The sequence below is a fragment of the Pituophis catenifer genome, unplaced genomic scaffold (assembly GCF_029215685.1).
Source record: "Pituophis catenifer annectens isolate HBS135680 unplaced genomic scaffold, rPitCat1.0.hap2 SCAF_2, whole genome shotgun sequence".
Taxonomy (NCBI): Eukaryota; Metazoa; Chordata; class Lepidosauria; order Squamata; family Colubridae; genus Pituophis; species Pituophis catenifer.
Genome location: NW_027256882.1, coordinates 79,831,337 through 79,851,964, shown reverse-complemented (window position 1 = coordinate 79,851,964; position 20,628 = coordinate 79,831,337). Strand labels below are relative to the sequence as shown.

General features: G+C 34.9%; 1 protein-coding gene across 11 annotated transcripts in view; it reads left to right on the top strand.

The window, feature by feature from the left end:
• The window catches only part of ATP2B2 (ATPase plasma membrane Ca2+ transporting 2), a 143,509-nt gene that overhangs the window by 64,001 nt on the left and 58,880 nt on the right, over positions 1 to 20,628 (top strand). For 4 of the 11 annotated variants that reach the window (XM_070933682.1, XM_070933680.1, XM_070933676.1 and 1 more), the window contains 4 exons: positions 10,202 to 10,243; positions 11,539 to 11,703; positions 13,980 to 14,194; positions 18,745 to 18,987. In XM_070933682.1, coding sequence (XP_070789783.1) covers positions 10,202 to 10,243; positions 11,539 to 11,703; positions 13,980 to 14,194; positions 18,745 to 18,987 — 665 coding nt within the window. Of the gene's footprint in view, positions 1 to 1,320; positions 1,417 to 6,123; positions 6,133 to 10,201; positions 10,244 to 11,538; positions 11,704 to 13,979; positions 14,195 to 18,744; positions 18,988 to 20,628 lie in introns of all 11 variants that reach the window. The other 7 variants (XM_070933683.1, XM_070933677.1, XM_070933681.1 and 4 more) reach the window with 4 other exon arrangements.

The following is a 20,628-nucleotide window of genomic DNA, read 5'->3' as shown; positions in this document are numbered from 1 at the left end:
AAAAATGAGGCATCAAAAGAAATATGTTAAAACATTTAATAGATATAATGCACTTATTTTAATTTTGTTTTAAAACAAAGTTAAAATCTATAAATGTTTGAAAACCCTGGGCTCACTCTTCTGATAATATCACTATGTCCCCTGCTGTCTGGGATTAAAAATAGACTTTAAAATGTGCAGCCAAGACAACAAAAGGATGTGCCTATTTTGGAAGTTGATAAAAATTAATGTCGGTAGGGATTCCAGCATGCATTCTTAATCTCAAATATTTAGAACTGGAATAGATAAACTAAGGACTGAATCTCTTATCTGTTAAATCAGATGCTGGTCTAGATATTATTTGCATGACATTAAAAGGAAACTAAAAATAAATACAGAAAATAAGAAATTTTCCCTTAGCATTTGCATTTCTCAGTACAGTATGTTTGAAAAGATCAGCCATAATAGAAAACAAATAAAACATAGATAATAGCAGAAGAGACTACTTCAGAAAAGATTTTCATGATGGATAATTAACTCAGTTTCAGTACAGCTTCACTTCAATCAGTACAAAATCAGTAGGAAACTTTCATGGGTTTTTTTTTGTGGTGTCAGAACTTCTTGCTTGTCCTGTTCCCCTTTTTATAAAGAAAACTGCTGACAATTTTTGGCTTGTGATTTATCTCCTGTCATCATCTACTGTAAACATCAAACAATATTATAATGAACTTGTTTTTTCTGAAACAAGACTGTAAAGGGAACATCAAACATCATTAGTGGATGTTCTCTCGAGTTTTCAAAAAACACTATCAGGTTTAGCACTGAAAATGGTTCCTTATTAATAAATCAAGGGTTTTAAATAGGGTATTTTTCAGATGGATTAAGTATATTAATTATGGATATTGTGATATTTTAGTATACAGAGTTTAAAATATAATCTATCATTTATAGATAGATGGTTTTCATGAATGCAGAAATTTTTAAAATATTTTTTCCTTCAGTTTTTTTAAAGTAACATAAGAATGTCTGCATAGTAGAACAAAGGCATTAGAAGTACTATGTAAAGTCGGTTTCTCACCAACTTTGTTAAAGTTTGTTAACCCTGTTAAATGTCTTTCACATTTCCTTTTATATATAATATTCCATGTATTGAGTTTTTGTTCTCCACTTCTGTAACATTCTTGTAATAACATTCATTTCTAGACATTATGTTGCTTACTTTAAAACAACTATGTTTTGAAAAAAATAAATAAAGCCACATTAGTCCATAAATGTTTCTGTCATGTGAATTTGTTCATATTATTATTATTTTTCTTTTTTCTTTTATCCATTATTACTCAGTAGATTCTTCCCATTCCTCCTTCCATCCTCCTTCAACTACAGATGGGGCAGCAAGTGCAATTGCCACTGATAATGCAAATACCAGCTTAGTCAATGGTACGTTAAGAACACCGGGATTGTTTTTATTTGAACAATTTCTCTCAACTCTGTCAGCTTCCCTCTTTCTCTCCTGAACTGCACAGATGTGGGATGTGCATGGGGTTACTGGGTGAGAGCGCCTATTGTACTGCAGCTTATAAGAGATGCCACACAGCTATACACTTTATAGCCAGCCAAATTGGTCTTTCTCACTCAAGTAACACTGGGACCAGAACAAGTAGGAATCTAGGGATCTTTCCGCTTCAGACTCAAGTAGGAATTAAGGACTTTTACTGCTGAATCAGATTTTAAAGACCATCTTCAAGTATATTTCAAATCAGTTTTCTCCTTGCAAAGGTTTTCAGCATCAAACTGTTGTTTCCATGCTTCCCAATCCATACTGAAAGATGGCATGATTGTCTATTTTGTTTCTCATTCTATTTTTCCAAAGTGGCACTCTCATAAGCATTCATGGTCTCAATGTAGCTTTGGGAAAACAATCTTCCTGGGGTCAGGAATTTGGCTTAAACACAACTTGTAGAATTAATGCACTTCATTGTGTTGTCCCACCAATCTTTCTCAGCACCAAGTTAAGCATTTTCCATAGATTATGATGCTTGTGTAACATATTTTATGAACTGTCCATGTGGCTTGAATGTGGTTTCATGCATTTTTCCTCCTTTGAACAAAAATATCTTCAGTTTTGAAATTTGGAATGTGTCTTTGACCAGCTTCTTGACTCCATTTCTTAGCATGTTCATATTATAAATTCCATATAAGGAAATAAATTTAAATGTGGATGGGAAATTTTAATCTGAGATTTAGATGAAATATTTGTATATTGTGAAATATTTTGGTTATATTCATTTTATTCTTTGGCATCAACATTATTGCTGATACTCTTAACAATAGAAGCATAGATCCATAAACCTGGATATGGATCTAATTGGATTTTACCAGGGGCAAAAAATAGGGGCAAAAAAATTGTGAGTAAGTATAGATCCTGTATTTTTCTTCAAGCAGATGTTTCCTCTGCCTCAAAAACAAAACAAAAACAAAAATGGCCAAAAAAAAAAAAAAAGGAAGACATTCAAGGCATTAGTTTCAATTTAGTCATGAGATGTAAATGGTAAATTGAATGATGGTAGTATCAGATTATATCCATTGAAAAGATTTCAGAAATAGTTTATTCTTGCCTTCTTCCTGTGAGTGAGAGTGATTCAGTGAATCATCCATGTGGTTTTGGGCCTATATCTGGTTTCTAACCTGGTGCTTAACCACTACACCACCTTGATTCTCATTTATGTATGTTGTGTTATGTTGTTTTGTGTTGTATTATGTTAATTATATTTATTATAGCAAGTGGAAGAAGTGTGAGGAAATACTATTGTGATGAGTGCATATTTTGAGATAAACTCTGCCTATTTTAGTTCTTCTCTGAATTTCATGACAACCTTAATGAGTTCATTCTAATCCTCCTCTGGATTATGGAGTAGCAGAAAACCTTAGACAAACTTGAAATGTTAAAACACATTACAGGTTTCTTTGCAACATTCTATATTTAAAATATTTACATCAGAATGGCACGGACCCTTGGCCTTTGCCCCCAAACACCTGCCTCAGCCAATTTACAGCCAGCTTTCCTTTTCTGCTGGCCCTCCACTGGCCATTCTCCACACACAATGGACCCCTACCTTCCACTCCTGGCCCTTCGTCCCTGCCCATTTGCCCAGACACCGTTTGACCCGGGCCTTTGGCTGCACTTGGCAAACATCCCCCAGCCAATTGGATGGTGGGAAGCAGTGCGGTGCTGGGGTGTGTGTGACTGAAGGGGCTGTGGGGGGTCAGCATGCAAAACTATCGGTGGTAGGCTGGAGGAGACATCAAGAGGTGCAGTGGTGTGCGGCTCCTGGCGCTGTGGGAGGAAGGTAATGGCATGTTGGGAAGGCATTCAACTGCCTGTTAGGCATCAGACCAGAGTCCAAGTGCAGAGACAACAGTGGGGTAGTGGTGGTCAAAATGGGAAGCCTCATATGATCCTGCCAGCCTGACACCGAATGGGCAGTCCAGTTCTCCCCCACTACATACCATCATTCTTTCCCCACAATGCCAGCAGCTTCACACCATCTCCTTCCCCACAATTCCAGCAACTGCACGCCCCCATGCCTTTTGGTCTCTTCTGTAGCCTGCCACCATTCCTATTGCATGCTGCCCCCACACAACCCCCTCAGTCATCCACTCAGCACCATTGTTGCCGCCCATCACCATATTGGCTGGGAGCTGTCAAAGGCCTGGGTCAAGCTGTGTCTGGGTGAATGCCAGGGACAAAGGCTAGGGTCCATTGTCCATGGAGAATGGCCAGTGAAGGGCCAGTGGAAGAGAAAAGCTGGCTGTAGATTGGCTGAGGTGGGTGGCTGGGAGCAATGGGACCACAGCCAAGGGTCGGCACCAAAATGTCCTAGACCTTATTTACATCCAGCTGTTCAGGAGGATGTATCATAAACTACTTGGAATACAAAGTTCTGCGTAATCATGGAACATTTAAAAAATGGCACCCACAGGTTCTTAATGCTTTTATCAGAACAACAGAAGCAGCATTATGGAGTTGCATATTGACAATCAAATACTATTTTTAAATAATAGCATTTAATTCTCTTTAATACTACAGTTGTTAATAACAAGCATTAATGATAGCAACGATAACCTTGTTAATGATTTTCTGCAGAGAAAGGATTCTGTAGTATTTTATTCAGATTAATCTATCCTCATAATATTTTTATATGTTGGGAAGTTCTCATGCATGAATCAAAGATCTAGAATATTATTGCATTAGTCTCATTTGTTAAATGTATAGTATTTTCTTGTGGGTCATATGTAAGATTTGTGCAAAATGCTATGCTGAAAAATGTATTAAGACTTGTGTTCATTCAAATTAATTTGTTTATGGCCAAGTCTTTTACTTTTGTCTTTAAAACAATTATTGTTTAACTGTATCAAAATTCCTTTATAACTTCCAGCTGCTTCAGAAGCAATTTACATGTGTCTATGCTGACAAGTAGAAATATTATTTGAGAAAAGAAAATCTAAACATTGCTTAGTTTTTGCATTTTATTCCTAGTGTACACTGCATAGACTTTTTTCTAGTTTTAAACATGCTAAACTCCTACATTTCATCTTGTTGAATCTTATTGATTTTGCATGGTACCTTTTCAAAACTGGGAGATTGACTATTTTTTTTTACTGTTTTAATCACAGCAAATCTAGAAAAAAATACCCTAGGTATAACCTGAAATTACAGCACTTGATAAAAAAAAATATAATTTAAAGGTCTCTCATTTTCTTTCCCCTTAATACATGCTCCACAACAGCTGCATATTTTGTTTTGTTGATTGTCTTTTCATTTAAAAGTTGTGGAAAACTTCAGACCCTGACATTAATTTAAAAGCTGTTCTCATCAAGTTGTCATAACATGAAACTCTTAAGAGCAGTTGGAGTTCATAAATCATCTGCATTTAGGCTGAGATCTTGCTGTCTGATGAAAACCTGCATGTTTTAATTCCTGATAAATGTACTACTGTCCTAAATGGCTACCCTGTTTCCTCCAAAATAAGACATCCCCTGATAATAAGCCCAGTTGGGCTTTTGAGCACATGGCAATGAAGCCAAGCACTTATTTCTGGGTTCAAAAAAATATAAGAGGGTCTTATTTTCGCGAAAACACGGTAGCATAATTTGGATAGATAATTTTTGTTTTATTATTGTTTTGTTTTTAAAAGGCATGTGCTTGATTATTTGAATGAACCAAAATAAGTCAGGAATTGAAAACTGTGTTCTTTCAACAGTTGCTGGACTGTCATTCTCATCACTGTTCACTAAATGATGCTGTGATCATTTAGTGATATCTGAATAGCTACATATCTGATCCAGAAACTGAATTTTATTGATGAAATACAAGACAAATGCAAGAGGCAAATTGGAGGGAGGATAATAAGCAACTTGGTGGTGATCATGGAAGATACATAGCAGCAGACTTGACTTCACAAGAATGTTTCTCTCTCTGTGTGTGTGTGTATGAGACACACACACACAGAAGGAACCATACTTTTCATTTCTTATGTTTCATATTGGCAAGGCTTCAACAGAAAGAATCCACTAAAATGGAAAAAATAATTGTTCATGAATGTTCATGAAAACAGCATTCAAAGCTGTAATTATTTCAGAATTAAATAAGTCTTAGTTTTATTCTAAGAAAGCATATTCTGGAATTTCCTGGAGATAACAAGATGAGACATCAAAGGAACAGTAGAACCAGGAGCACTTACCATTTAAGCAGATTGGCTATCTACAAAAGAAGGAAAATTAGGAAAGTTGGGATGGGATTTATTCAGCAAAACCAAAAATAAATATGAAATCTAATTCTCTTAAGTGGCCTCAAAGTGTGTGGCATTGATATCTACTTTGATTGGGACTCTCAAAATATTCAATAGTTGCTTCCATTATGATTTTTATGGTTTTATGTTGACTGAACCTAACAGTTTTCAATTTACGTGCATTCAGAATATAATTTTATTCTGTAATAATTTATAACAAACACAATCATTTTTACATTTGATGAACTATTCTTTTTGTGTAGAACATTTAATCTGAAAATGCTTCACGTAGTAATTAGATTTTAACTAAATTCTAGACTACATCTGCTATTTATTTTGCTTCCTCTTTCACCAGACAAATCTAGTATGCAGAAATTGACTAAGAAAGTACAATGTAACACTCGGGCTGTGTTGAAGGGTCCAAATTATTATTGTATAATAAAGTCTGAGATCTGAACACATTACGACTATAAGACTAAGTAATAGGTAATGTGGAATTGAAAGATGTCATATCCACCAAAGCAATCTGTAGAGCAGGGGTGTCAAACTCAATTTCATTGAGGTCTGCATCAGGGTTGTGTTTGACCTTGGGGGCCAGGTGGGCATGGCCAGGGTGGGCATGGCCAGTTTTACGTCACTTGTGTCGGAGGCGTCTGTGATGACTTGGGTGCTCTGCCAGCAAAAACGGAGCTCGGGAGGCTGCAACAGCCTCCTGCAACCCTTGCCAGTGAAAACAGAGCTTGGGAGGGCCGTGTGCAGGACCTCTTGAACTCCTTTTTCACTGGCAGAGTGTTGCAGGAGGCCGTCACAGCCTCCCAAGCTCTGTTTTTGCTGGCATAGGCACCATGGGCCAGTCCTTGGCTGTTTCCAGTGCAGCCCTGCGGGCCAGATCTAAACACCTTGCAGGCTGGATTTGGTCCCCGGGCCTTGAGTTTGACATCCCTGCTCTAGAGTAAGGTGTAAACTATATGCAAGCACAAAAATTTGTGGCTCGTAGACATTCTTTTCTCATTCTGTAGGTACTTGAAGCTTTCAAGGGAAGTCAGTTGTGACAGGTTGGCAGTGATAAACCATAGCAAGATAAGCTCTGTAGTGAAGAGAACCAAGAGACAGAAGCCTGTTCATTCCTGGCTAAGTTTTTTCTTTTTAAAATAAAAAAAATAGAAAATTCTTTTCATAGTAGTCCCACCAGTGAAGAATGATATAGGCAGCTATTATGCCTGATGCCATTCTGGAGGACCTGTCTGAGTGTTAATCACTTCTTGCTTGATTTGGTGTCTCAAGAATGCAGAGAAATTAATGAGATTGTTGAAAAAGTCAAAGTTCAATGGTGAGGCTGTATCCTCTGACTGTGAACCCATTTGATCCTGAGCTTGATTCCTTTCAGTCTTCTGCACGTTAAAAGATATAAGTTTGAAAATTATGATGGAGTTTCATAATAGGTTCCATCTCTTAATGTGTCAGTGAAGAAATAAAAATCTTGAGAAAAAGATGCTTAAATTATACTTTAAGTGCAATAAAAAGTAGATTCAGTGGTGGGTTTCTACCAGTTTGCCCCGGTTCGCGTGAACCAGTAGTGGCGGCAGCGGGAGGCTCCGCCCACCCACCTGGACATCATCACAGATGCTCTGCACATGTGTAGAAGCATCGCACATGAGCAAAGAGCGCACACACACACACACGCACTCACAGTTCCGAACCGGTAGCGAACATAAGTGGAACCCACTACTGAGTAGATTGCAAAATATCAGGTTAAAAGTTTTAAAATAGTTAGACATAACTAAACCTTGGTGGAAATTTTTCTCCATTCTAAGGATTTAATGCCGAAGGATTTTGTATGCCAATATTTTAACACATGGCAACATTATAATATTTGCTTTTCTGAAGTAAGAACATGAAATCATCTTTGGTAATTGCATATACAACACAGGTATTCTCCATGAAAAATGGATATAAAACATTCAAAACAACTTTAAAACAATAGGCATGTTTTTTTCATTATAGTAAAGAGTTTAATTTGAGTTTGTGGTAATTGTAAAGAATTTATTTATTTATTTATATAATTTCTATTATATAAATTTGCCCATTTCAGACAAATGATTATAATGTTTAAACAATAGTAAAATCAGTTTTAGAATAATAAATTGGACACGCAGGATTTTTTGCTAATGTCAACATTACATACAATTCCTTAGTACAAATTCAGGAAAAAACTATTCTCTAAAAGTACATATTAAAAGATACCTATTTGAGAGTTTATATATAAACATACACATTCATTCCAGTGGGAAAAAATGTAAAGGAATGCCAGTGAATTGCTGAAATCAATGTGGAGTGATTTACGAGTTACCAAACACTTTTCTAGGGGAAATACTGAATTGAAGACTGAACTTTATTTCCTTTGCAGGAATTTTGTTATTACAAATGTCTTTAGTTATTTGACATCTATCAATAAAGATTGATTTCATCAGAAATTTTAATGAATTTTGTTCTTCTAAGAACAATATTTAAGTCAATATTTTGGATTATTTTGTCATGTATAATCTCACTAATCATATGATATAATCTGATTTGTCATAAATACCTAGACCTATTAGATTTGCATATTGTAATACAATGTCCATAACAATCTTTGTTTATGTTAGGTTTCAAACTACAATTAAATATCATAAAAACGCATAAACAAAGATGCTGGAAATGTATATAAACTTCTAATCTTTTTAGCATTTATATCTTTTAATACGGTACTATTTCTACCATTTAATAACTTCTAAATTAACTTCTGAAATGTTAACTTCTAAAAAGTTAATTTTTATTAGTCTGAGGCAATGCCTAGATTTTGTTGTGGACTAAAAGCTTTATGGCCTTTGAGCTTCCCATTTAGAATTTGATCAGTAATTTTTGTTCTGCATTTGTTGAAACTTTAGCAGAGCTTTCTGAACTGGAAAAATTAGCAAAGGATTTCTCTGCAAAGTGCAGCCCTAGGAGATATCAGTGTTTAGGAGCGGATGAGCACCAGGCAGCATGACCTGGAAATTATTGTGGCTGCTTTGAACATTTCACTTGTATTCTGAATACATTCAAAAGAAAGGGAGCTTGAATGTTGAAAAAAAATTGAGGTGATTTTTTTTTAATGCCTTCTACACTCATATTCCAGAAGAAAAATGCTCATTTTAGGGGCCTGGAGAGAATATCAGTTTTAGTACTATGAAATGCTTTTAGTAGCCTATTTACTCTTCAGATGTCAGAACAAGCCACTGGGCTTGTTATCTTTTTTCAATTTTTGAAAAAGAAAAAATCATCTTTAAAATGACACTAAAGCTCTGGGTTAAGAGAGATAAACTATGGCTAGGTCAGAAATCTAAGACACATAAGCGTTGTAGTCCCAGGCTTCCAGCTGACAGAGAGACTTAAAAATCAATAAACTGGTATTGATTACAAACCATATTATCATAATTACACCTTCAAGTCAATATTGATTTCTGGTGGCTGCCTAGACAAGAGTCTGCAGTTTTCCTGACAGGATTTTAGAATTGGTTCATATTGTCTTCTTTCAAGGGCTGAGAGAGAATAACTGGCCCATGTCACTCAAATGGTCACTCTAAGGTGGGCCTGGAATCTCCAATTCTTGAGCTTGTTACCTTAACCACCACACTAAATTGGTTCTAGATTAGATTAGATTAGATTAGATTATTAAATTCTTTTCTGAAATTTATGTGAATCCTAAGTGAGGCCATCCTAATACACCCCCGGATTAGGAAGCAGCAGAAGATGACAAACGGTTCCAGGTCCTTAAAGTACATTACAAGTTCCTTTATAATATGATACATTTAAAGTTGTACAGAGAGCTTTTTAAAAGTTGGTTACCATAAGACACCCAGTATAGCAACTTCTGCATAACTACCGGTATGAAACATTTGAAAAATGGCATCCATAAGATCTCAGTACTTAGTCAGAATGACAGAAGTGAGAATATGCTTCTTTGGGGCATTATGGGACCATGGAACAGGAGGGTTTGTGTTATGATGCTGCTTTTATTGGTCTATCGCACTTTGCTTTCCCCTCCGCCCGCTGCTGTTGAAAAACACCTCTTTGGATAATTTGGAATGATTAATTTAGGTGCTGAGTTATACAAACCATCCTACCTTAAAATATGTATGACTGTTATTAATACATAATTCATGGGGAAGTCTTCAGTGGCAAATGTATTAATTTAGTTACAAAATTTTGTCCAGGAAGATCATTTGTGCGTATAAATATCTCAATGGGCATTACATTTTATTTAAAACATGTTCATACTTTTTATTGCTTTTTAAATTTAAATTTTGTCCTTCTCATGCTCTTTCTGTGTACTGATTGTTTATTGTGTGTTTTGTTTTTTGTTTGTTTGTTATTTGATTTTTTTTTTGTCTGCTACAATTTTCATCATGTAGGCAAAATGCAGGATGGGAATATGGAAAACAGCCAGAATAAAGGTAATGTTCTTTATATCAAGGGAGATTGTTAAAATTACTTCAGAGAGCAAAATATTAATGAGGTTCAAATTGGGAGTTGGGTTTGGGGTAAATACCAAGTATTCACAAACTGTCAGTCTTTCCTTCCACTAAAGGTGTGTGTAGGGAGAATGAGAAATTTCATCACTGGAAATTAAACTAATTAAACTATCAGTGCTATTAGGAAAAAATAATGTATGGTGGATAAGACATAAAAATTACATTCTGAATAGCAAAAGTGCAATCTCATGAAAATTGCCAGATCAGGCATATTTATGTTTTGTATTGTTACAGTAAAAGAAGGTATAGAAAAGCAATTCATCTAAAGCAAGAAGTTTTAAAACAATAGGCATGATTTTTTCATTACAGAGAAGAGTTTAATTTGAGTTTGCGGTAATTGTAAAGAATTTATTTATTTATATAATTTCTATTATATAAATTTGCCCATTTCAGACAAATGACTATAATGTTTAAACAATAGTAAAATCAGTTTTACAATAATAAATTGGACATGCAGGATTCTTTGCTAATGTCAACATTACATACAATTCCTTAGTACAAATTCAGGAAAAAACTATTCTCTAAAAGTACATATTAAAAGATACCTATTTTAGAATTTGTATATAAACATACACATTCATTCCTGTGGGAAAAAATATAAAGGAATGCCAGTGAATTGCTGAAATCAATGGGGAATGATTTATGAGTTACCAAACACTTTTCTAGGGGAATTCCTTTGCAGAAATTTTGTTATACAAATGTTTTTAGTTATTTGACATCTATCAATAAAGATTGATTTCATCAAAAATTTTAATGAATTTTGTTCTTCTAAGAACAATATTTAAGTCAATATTTTGGATTATTTTGTCATGTATAATCTAACTAATCATATATAAACTAAAAACATTAAATTAAATTCTTTTTAATTCATATAGAAATGTTGTATAAATTCAAAGCATACCAACAATAGTATTGTTGGAGAAATGGTAGATTTATGATTATGAAATTGTAAATAAAACATATTTATTGTAAAAAGTAGTAAAGGATATTTTTATTTAATAATGTATGATTACTCAGTCTGTAGCTGAATGCATAGATTAACTGCATAGATTAATTCGTCCAGGCTGAAGATAAAGTAGCAAAATATTTTATATCCAAAGTTCTTTATAATATGAAGAATCAGTAATGGTTATTTATAATCCTATTACAATTATAATCCTGATTCTTAGCTTTTTAAAGGAATGTATAATCCCCCTAAATACTGCTTTGTATTTAAGCCAAACAGCAGGATGGGGCAGCTGCAATGGAGATGCAGCCACTCAAGAGTGCTGAAGGTGGAGAGGGAGATGATAAAGACAAGAGGAAAGCCAATATGCCTAAGAAAGAGAAATCTGTCCTCCAAGGAAAGCTAACTAAATTGGCTGTCCAAATAGGCAAAGCAGGTAAGATGCACACTGATATTGTATATATATTAAGTGAAAAACTGTATTAGAATAGTGTTCTCAATTTTGATGTTAGATTTCTAACATCAGTTTGTAGAAAACTGTCCTAGAAAATTTGAGAGAGCAATACATCAACACTCTAACATACTATTAATTCACATGCGCTGCTAAATCAAAGTATTTTTTTTGGGTTTTAGATTGATACGTAAAGAATAAATATAGTTTGTAAAATTATCATGATGTGTACATTCAAACAACTTTGGTTTATTAATCATCATCAAACCACAATTTACAACAAACCTATTCTTACTGTCAATAATAGGAAAAAAAATTCTTTCTTCTCCCCATTGCATCTGGAATCTGCAGTTATAATTCTAACCATTCTAACCTTTTATCTTTTACTATTGCACAAAAATGGGTCAAATTAGCAATTACTTACTTACTTACTTTATTTGATTTATATATCGCCCTACTCCCGAAGGACTCAGGGCGGTGAACAGCCAAACAGTAAAAATACATAGATACAAAATTTAAAAAAAAGTAAAATCTAATTAAACAATTTGGCCCAGACAGATTAAAACACCCCAATCATTTAAAAACTGATTAAAATTTGCATAATTAGAAAGAGGGAAATTGACCATAGCAGGGATTTGCAACCTGTCCCAAATTTGAAATACCCCTTTTCTTTTCAAAACAGATTGCTTCAAATTCAAAGTAATTCAAATATGAAACAATTCACACTATACAATGAAACTCAGTTCAAAGAAATAATAAAAATCTTGAAGGCAGCATGAAAATATCAATACCCCATTTGATATGAGCATAGCATTTTTTTCCAATTGTGTATTGAATATATCAGTGTTCTTAAATTTAGGTACTATGCACTTTTAAAGAGACACTGTGCGAAGTATATATAGTGGAAGAGATTTTACAATTTTTGAACTATGCTCGTTGTAATAAACCTTTATTCCTATATTCTTGCTGATGTTATGACATTTCAGTGACCCATAGATGTGTATATCCAACAGTGTTCTCTTTATTTCTGCAAATTAACACATCTTCCATCTTTCACTTTTCATGGTCAAAACTTGAAATGACTAGAGTAATTTGGTTTAAATTTAGCAGTTTGTATGTCACTTTGAATATAAATATGCAAGCTAATTACATGCTTTGTTGAGAAATGTGTGTATGATTAAACTACAAAGACAGAAGGTGCTGTAAGAAGGTTAACATTCTGATAATGAGTAGATAAAAACCATTGATTTTCTTTCTATATTAAACTATTATTTTCTTTCTATATATTTAGTGTTTGGAACATACCTGTTTGTGATACATTCAGGAAACGAAGATATAATTAGAATAGGTGCAAGCAAATTGACATATGCCAGTAGAGCTGCATGCCATTGGCAATTTAATATAAAGTGTTAGGAGAAAGAAGTCATGTGGCATTCCAGCATTTGATAATTCATTATTGTTAAGAATGTGAGAATTGGATCACCCAAAAAAATTCACTGTGTTTGAAAGCTGTGCCACAAATTCCAAGTTATTGAAGGAAATTCAAAGAGAAATTCCACATCCTCTTTTCTAGCAATTTTCCTTACTGAAATTCCTGATGGCTATTTCAATCTTCATCCTTAACCCTAGAAACCTCTGACATCTGAAATCAGTTACATAACTAAATTCACCTTTCTTGTCCTTCTTTTTCTTCCATTTTATAGGTATTTATAACCCTCTCCATAATCCTTCCTCTAGAATAGGGGTTTAAAACTCATGTCGTTACAGTGTCATCATGTGACGTATTGCGACTTTTTCCCCCTTCGCTAAACTGGGGATGGATGTGGCCAGCGCGTGATGCATCCAGCCTGCAGGCCATGAGTTTGACAGCCCTGCTCTAGAACCTTCTCTTTCTTTTCCCCATTGCCCTTTTAATACAAAAAATCCCCTCCAAGAATAAGAGAAAAGCATTATAGCATTGATGGAACTATTTTATACTAAAGGCTTAAACTGTTGGGTCTTCTGATATCCCAAAGAAAGGCTAGCAAATTACTTGGATTTATCCAATCTGACATCATTTGTTTGTTCGTTTGTTTGTTTGTTTGCAGCTCATGTTGTAACAAAATGGTTCTGGGCATCTCTGTCATTCATATGTCTTAGTCTAGGAAGATTCTATTCTGATGTAATATATAAAAGAGCAGATTTTATTTTTGAAAATATGATTGTTACATCACACACAAAAATTACTTTTACAATAAAAAATATATATTTGTCTCTTCCAGGTTTGGTAATGTCAGCAATCACTGTCATCATTTTAGTACTATACTTTACTATTGAAAACTTTGTTGTCAAGAAGAATCAATGGCTGCCTGAATGCACACCTGTATATGTTCAGTATTTTGTCAAGTTCTTCATTATTGGTGTGACTGTGCTTGTAGTTGCTGTTCCAGAAGGACTTCCGCTGGCAGTTACCATCTCCCTTGCTTATTCTGTAAAAGTAAGTAGCAGTCTCAAAACTGATATAATTTTTTTTTTAAAAAAGCTTATGCACAATTCTTTCAGGATCATGTTAAAGGTAAAGGAAAAGGTTTCTTCTGTCTAATTGTGCCCAATTCTAGGGGACAGTGCTCATTTTCATTTTTTAGCCAAGGGAGGCAGCATTGTCTGAAAAGATTTTTGAGGTCATTTGGCCAGCTTGACTATATATGGTGAGGCACATGGAATGCTGTTACCTTCCCGCTGAAATGATACCTATTGATCTACTTGCCTTTGCATGTTTCAAACTGCTAGGTGGGCAGGAACTGGAGCAAGTAATGGAAGTTCAACCCATTGCACAACACTCAGGTCTCAAATCCGGGCTATCAGCTTTCCATCTGACAAGTCCAGCTTCTTTAACCACTGAGCCATCATGCCCCCCTACTTGGGATAATGTTATTTGCCAGTAAATTTTTCAAAACAATGATATTTTGTTAGTAAATTAAACTAAACTATATTCATATATTTGGTAGGAACCAGGAGCTAGTTTTAAATATTTAAGGGCAAAGAAGTGATAATGAAGATTTTCATTAGGAGAATAAAGCTGTATTATGATACCTACTTACAGAGATAAGATTTTTAATGGGATTATGGAAGCTGTATGCACTTGCTATTGTGATGAGCACACTTTGTACTCTATCATTGCCATTAACAGTTAGTGGAGCTCCTACAGAGATTTTTGAGAGCAGGTGGGAGGGAGGACAATTTGTTTTGAATGCTGGAGTGTGTCCGATTCTTTGATTCATTTTATTTCATAAAAAGCTGCACAATGGCCAATGTTTGCTTGATTTTTATAATGTGTTCAGAAAATAGTCAGATTCTTCTTCAAGGATTCTGTTTTGTTCTCCATGCTATTTTTTCTTCTCCAAGACAATGCGGCATGAAAGATTGTGATAGAAGATAATTCAGTATCAGGCCAGTTTCATAGCCCAGTTCTGGCCATAAGAAAAGCTTAAGGCTCACAGGACACTGTTTCCGCCCATTTAACAATTTCACTCTGGGTTCTTTAGTTTATTTTGTGATAGATAGTAACAGTAACAGAGTAACAGAATTGGAAGGGATCTTGAAGGTTTTCTAGTCCAGCTTCTCTGCTTAGAGAAATCATCATTTTGGACAAATGGATGTCCAATCTCTTCTTAAAACTTTCCAATGATGAAGCACCTGCAACTTGCAAGCTGTTTCACTGGTTAATTGTACAAAAGAGGCTTTTTAAAGAAGCATTTTTTTAAAAAACAAAATCAGTATCGTAAATGCTATATGATTGTTTAACTTGGTGGTTTTGATGTGAGTAGGGGAGAAAAAAGGGCAGTTGACACAATTATCAACATTAAATAAAAAATTAAGATATAATTGCTTTGGATAGAATTCTTTTGCTTACAGTGCAGGTTTCCTGACATACATATTATATGCAAGGTTGAATCTGGATTATTTTGGTTTACAGAAAAGTTGGCTGAGAGGCAATATAGTCATGAAATAGCTGAAGGGAATGCAATTATTGCCCCAAAGAACAGGACCAGAACCATTGGGTTAAAATATCAGTGAAGGAGATTCAGGCTAGGCCCCAAGAGGAACTTTCAATCTGTATAAGCTGTTAGCCAATGAGGCAGATAGCCTCATAAAGTTTCATGCTATCTTCCAATTATGCCTAATCCTGGATGGGAGAGCTTTGCTCATGGTCACTCATGCCTTAATTACCTCCCGAGTGGACTATTGCAATTCACTTTATATGGGGCTGCCCTTGAGTAGGCTCCAGAAGCTGCAGCTGTCACAGAATGCAGTGGCCTAGGCAATTATATGCGCTCCCCAATCAGTGCATATTACATCTCTGTTCTACAAGCTGCATCAGATGCAAGTGTGCTTCCAGGTTCAATTCAAAATATAAAGACTTTCAAGGCATGGCCCCGGTTATAGGGAGCACCTCTCTCCTATTATGTCTAACCATCCATTAGGTCTGGCATGAAAGGCATGCTATGTCTCCTTTCTAACAGGGACTGACATCTTTTCTATCTCTTTTGGAACATCACTTCCCCAGAGATTACCTTGTCCCTGACCTGCTGGCTTTCCATAAGTCTGAAATAAATGGTTATATGCTTGGGGATTTAGATGAGTGGCAGAGCCCGTGCAATGCTTACATTGATTTGTTGCTGATTGTTTTGGTTTTTAACTTAACTTTTAACTGTTTTGTTTTTAATTGCTAATTATGCATACAATATTATTTCTAACATTTTATATTGTTCTAAGATGTTTCTAATTGCTCTTAATCACCCAGAATCATGAATTGGAGATGGGTAGCCATATAAATTGAAATAACAAACAAATAATGAGTCCTTTGTCACCAGACATCTTCAAATAGAATCTGGATGATCTTCTGTCGGTAATACTCTAGTACAATGTTTCTTACCCTTGCCAACTTTAAGACATTGGACTTCAACTCCCAGAATTCCCCAGCAAGCACTAAGCAATTTGAGTCAGTGACCTCTAAAGCCTTTCCCACTCTATGATCAGTGGTGGGTTGCCCCCGGTTTGGACTGGTTCGCAAGAACTGGTAGTAAAACTGGCAGGAGGCTCTGCCCACCAATCCCGACATCATCAGGAAGCTTCTGAGTATGCGCAGAAGCTTCTGCGCATGTACAGAAGCAAGCGCGTGCACACGAGCAAAGTGAGCATGCGCGCGTGGCCCCGTTGTGAACTGGTATTAAATGTAAGTAGAACCCACCCCTGTCTATGATACTATGAGGTGGTTGACAAGTTGTGGCAGGAAACATATGATATCGAGTCATGGAATATATTATTGTTATACAGTATTATTACTTTCAGTGACTGCCTGTGCATATACCTTTAAACAAAGAGAGAGAGAGACAAAAATTTCTGAAGGTACATTCTGATCTGAGGCTTTTTTTTTCTTTACAGAACAACCTGCTAAATTAATATTATGCCAGCTGCTGTCTCTATTCATTCTTGTACTTTATTTGATTTGTCTTTGCTAAGTAGTTTGACATAAGCAGCCTCTCAGGTCTGTGCAGCAAAACCTTTGAAATATTATTTGATCTCTGTACTGGTATCAACATTCTGTTAGCTCTAGAAATTCTAACTTTCCAATTCAATGAATCTAAAATTTATTGAGCTGGTAGCATGCAATCATGCTGAAGAGGGAGATGAAAAAGTCAACCCAGGCTGCTTTAAAAATAGATCTCTTACTTGGAATTCAAAAGAAGAGAATTGAAAATAGAACTGACAATGCATTAGTGCCATTATGTAAAATTATGATGAGACTGTAATTGGAATTCTATGTACAGTTTTGGTTGTGCACATGGGAAAAAAACACCCTAGAGCTGGATAAAGTACAAAAAAGGATACATAAAATTATGGGTTATCATCTGGGGTTTTCCCTAGATTCTATCTAATGGAGATACATAAAATAAGGCACAATATGGGAAATCTGGATAGAAATAATTTTTTTCTTTTTCTCTGGAAGGTTAGAATTCAGGGTTATTCTCTGATATAAGTGCAAGGAGATACAGTAAAAGGGTGTCCTTCTTTACATAATAAAGTTACACTATTGAAATGGTTGGCATCTGATCTAACGTCCACCAATTTAGACTTTTAGATAATGCATGACAAAGGCCAGGCTGTGGTTAATATTACTTTGCATGGAGTCCCATTTAAAGTCTGATCAATTTTACTAATTCTTACCTCCCATTTTAATTCCTTAATGACTTGTTCTGCCCTCTTTGGTTCCTATTCTCAAGCTTCTTCAGTTGTGCAGCATTCCCTCGGTAGAATTGAATACATCTCCTTTCCTTTTCTTTCCTTATTATGTTCATAATTTTTATTAATATTTGTTGTGGGTTGCATATACTTACTTCCAGGGCATCATGAGGGCAACCGTTGGAGAAAGGTTATTAAATTAATAATGTTGGCAAAGGAACAATTTTCATTAGAAACCGTCAACTTAAAATTTAATACTCCAGTGAAAACTATTGTTCACTGGAAAGAATAAAAAAAGGCAACTCATGATTATTTATTGACAGTTTATGGCAATGAATAGGTAGCCATGTTATGTCTTTCTGTTTACAATATTGTAGAATTCTTTGCCTCCATATTCTTGAAAAGTTTCAAAATCAACTTATTTATTTATTTGTTTGTTTGTTTATTTAATTTTGTTTATTTAATTTTGTTTATTTAATTACTTATTTATTTACTTATTTACTTGTTTATTTATTAAATTTATGTGCCGCCCATCTCACTGTCGAGTGGCATATGGTATATGTGAGTCTTATTAATTTCACAGTTTCAGGAAGTGAATGCAAATGAATTTGTTTACTTGAGCATATATAAGTGTTATCAATAATAAATATAATTTGATGAATATTAACACATTGTTTTAATTTATATAGTTATTTTCTTACACTTTCTTATACACTATTTTATAAAATTTAAAAATACAATTACTTTTAAATGACTATTCATTCTATAAGAATAAAATATCTATCTGTATGCTTTCCCTTTCAGAAAATGATGAAAGATAACAACCTGGTCCGTCACTTAGATGCATGTGAGACTATGGGAAATGCTACAGCCATCTGCTCTGATAAAACAGGGACATTAACAACTAACCGAATGACAGTAGTACAAGCCTTTGTTGGAGATGTCCATTACAAAGAGATCCCTGACCCAGATTCTATTCCAGCCAAAACAATGGATTTGCTGGTTAATTCAATTGCCATCAACAGTGCTTACACTACAAAGATTCTGGTGAGTCGATCATATTCAAAAACAAAAGGCTGTAAGAAAAGGCATGAATGTTGGCTTGGGAAACTCTAGTACTTAAAAACCTCAGGTTACCTTATCTTTTTTAAAAAATGGTGGGGTGATGTAATAATCAACAGCTTGACAAAAAGGCATTGGTATGTCTTCCCTTTTGTGTATATCTATGTCTCTGTCTCTATACCAATATATATCACATGTATTTTGTAATTTACCAGCAGATAAGCCTCACTGTATTTAGTGTCTATTTTTTTTCTGAGTAAGTACAATAATTAATTTTTGAATTAAAGACGAATTTCAAAAGATGGAAGAAGTTGTCTTCTGTATTTTTGCTGCTTGAACATAATCCAGAAATTTTTGTTTAGAAAACTTTTTAGTTGGTTAGAGATCACAACAGCAATAATAACATAATTGTCAACCCTAAGCCCAGAGACAATAGTGAGAAATCCAATTGAGTTCAATCCTTTATTTGCTTACATCTAATGGACAGAATCTTGTCAGACTAAAGCTATAGCCTACTAACCTGCTAGATAAACCCCCAATCTCTTCCCTCTTCCCTCATCCAGCTCAAGACTGCTGAGGCTCTTAATCAGGGCCTCTCTTTGGGAAAGATATGTGATGCCAAAACTCTTTCCCAACTGCTCCTCAATGTGCAGATTCTGTCGCAATAGTATTTATATTGAACTTTCCGTTATCTTGTATGACTTGTACTATTCACTAGAGTGATATCCATTTTTCCAAGATGTTCCCCATGGTATATATACTATTCTATTCTTGAATTTTCCCCTCACAATAATAGTTGCATGGAGGAGATTGCACTGAAAGAGAATAGTGACTTAAAAAGCACCTAAACTTGATCACTATAACACAGTACCTACAATATTTATGGGAACTCTGAGAATTACATTAGTATTATTCCACTTAGGGCAGATATTCAAACCGAGCATGAAAGACAGTGGCCTGCCTAATATACCATTAGGAAACATGATGACATTATAGAAACTCATATCCAATTAGATTTTGCTAGATGATATTGACAGCCAGGGCAAAGAATTCCTTCTATTGTTGGAATGATATTGTGAGACAAAAGAATATGTCCCGCTTGCCACGTGTCACTGTCAATTTCATTGCCAGGGAGAATTGCCTGGAAAGATTTTTGTCCCAAATGAAATTCAATCTCATGTAAATTTTGCACAACCAATTAGGTAAAATGTCTTTGAGAACAGATTTGAAGCATGGTTCAATGGGTATCCCATATACACTCTGCACCAGTTAATTAATAAGACAAAGTGATGGGCAGAGGGAGGGGGATAGATCTTCTTCAAGCAAAACAAGCAGAAAATGGGTCATGTATCAACAACTGTAGGATTACAGTGTTATTTGTATTATATCACCTGTTATATAAAATACCATGCAAGCATTGTATTTGTATGAAATAGATTCCTCACTGGATGTTAATGTTAAATTTAGAATGAAGTGTCAGTCTATACTGTCAACTGTCTGGTTTTGCCAGAATGAAAATATTATTTTCAAGCATGCTGAAATGTTGCTGTTTATGAAGAAGCAATTTATTATTCGGTTTGTTGGATTTCTCTCCTGAGGGACTTCTTTGGAATTCTCCCTTTGTTT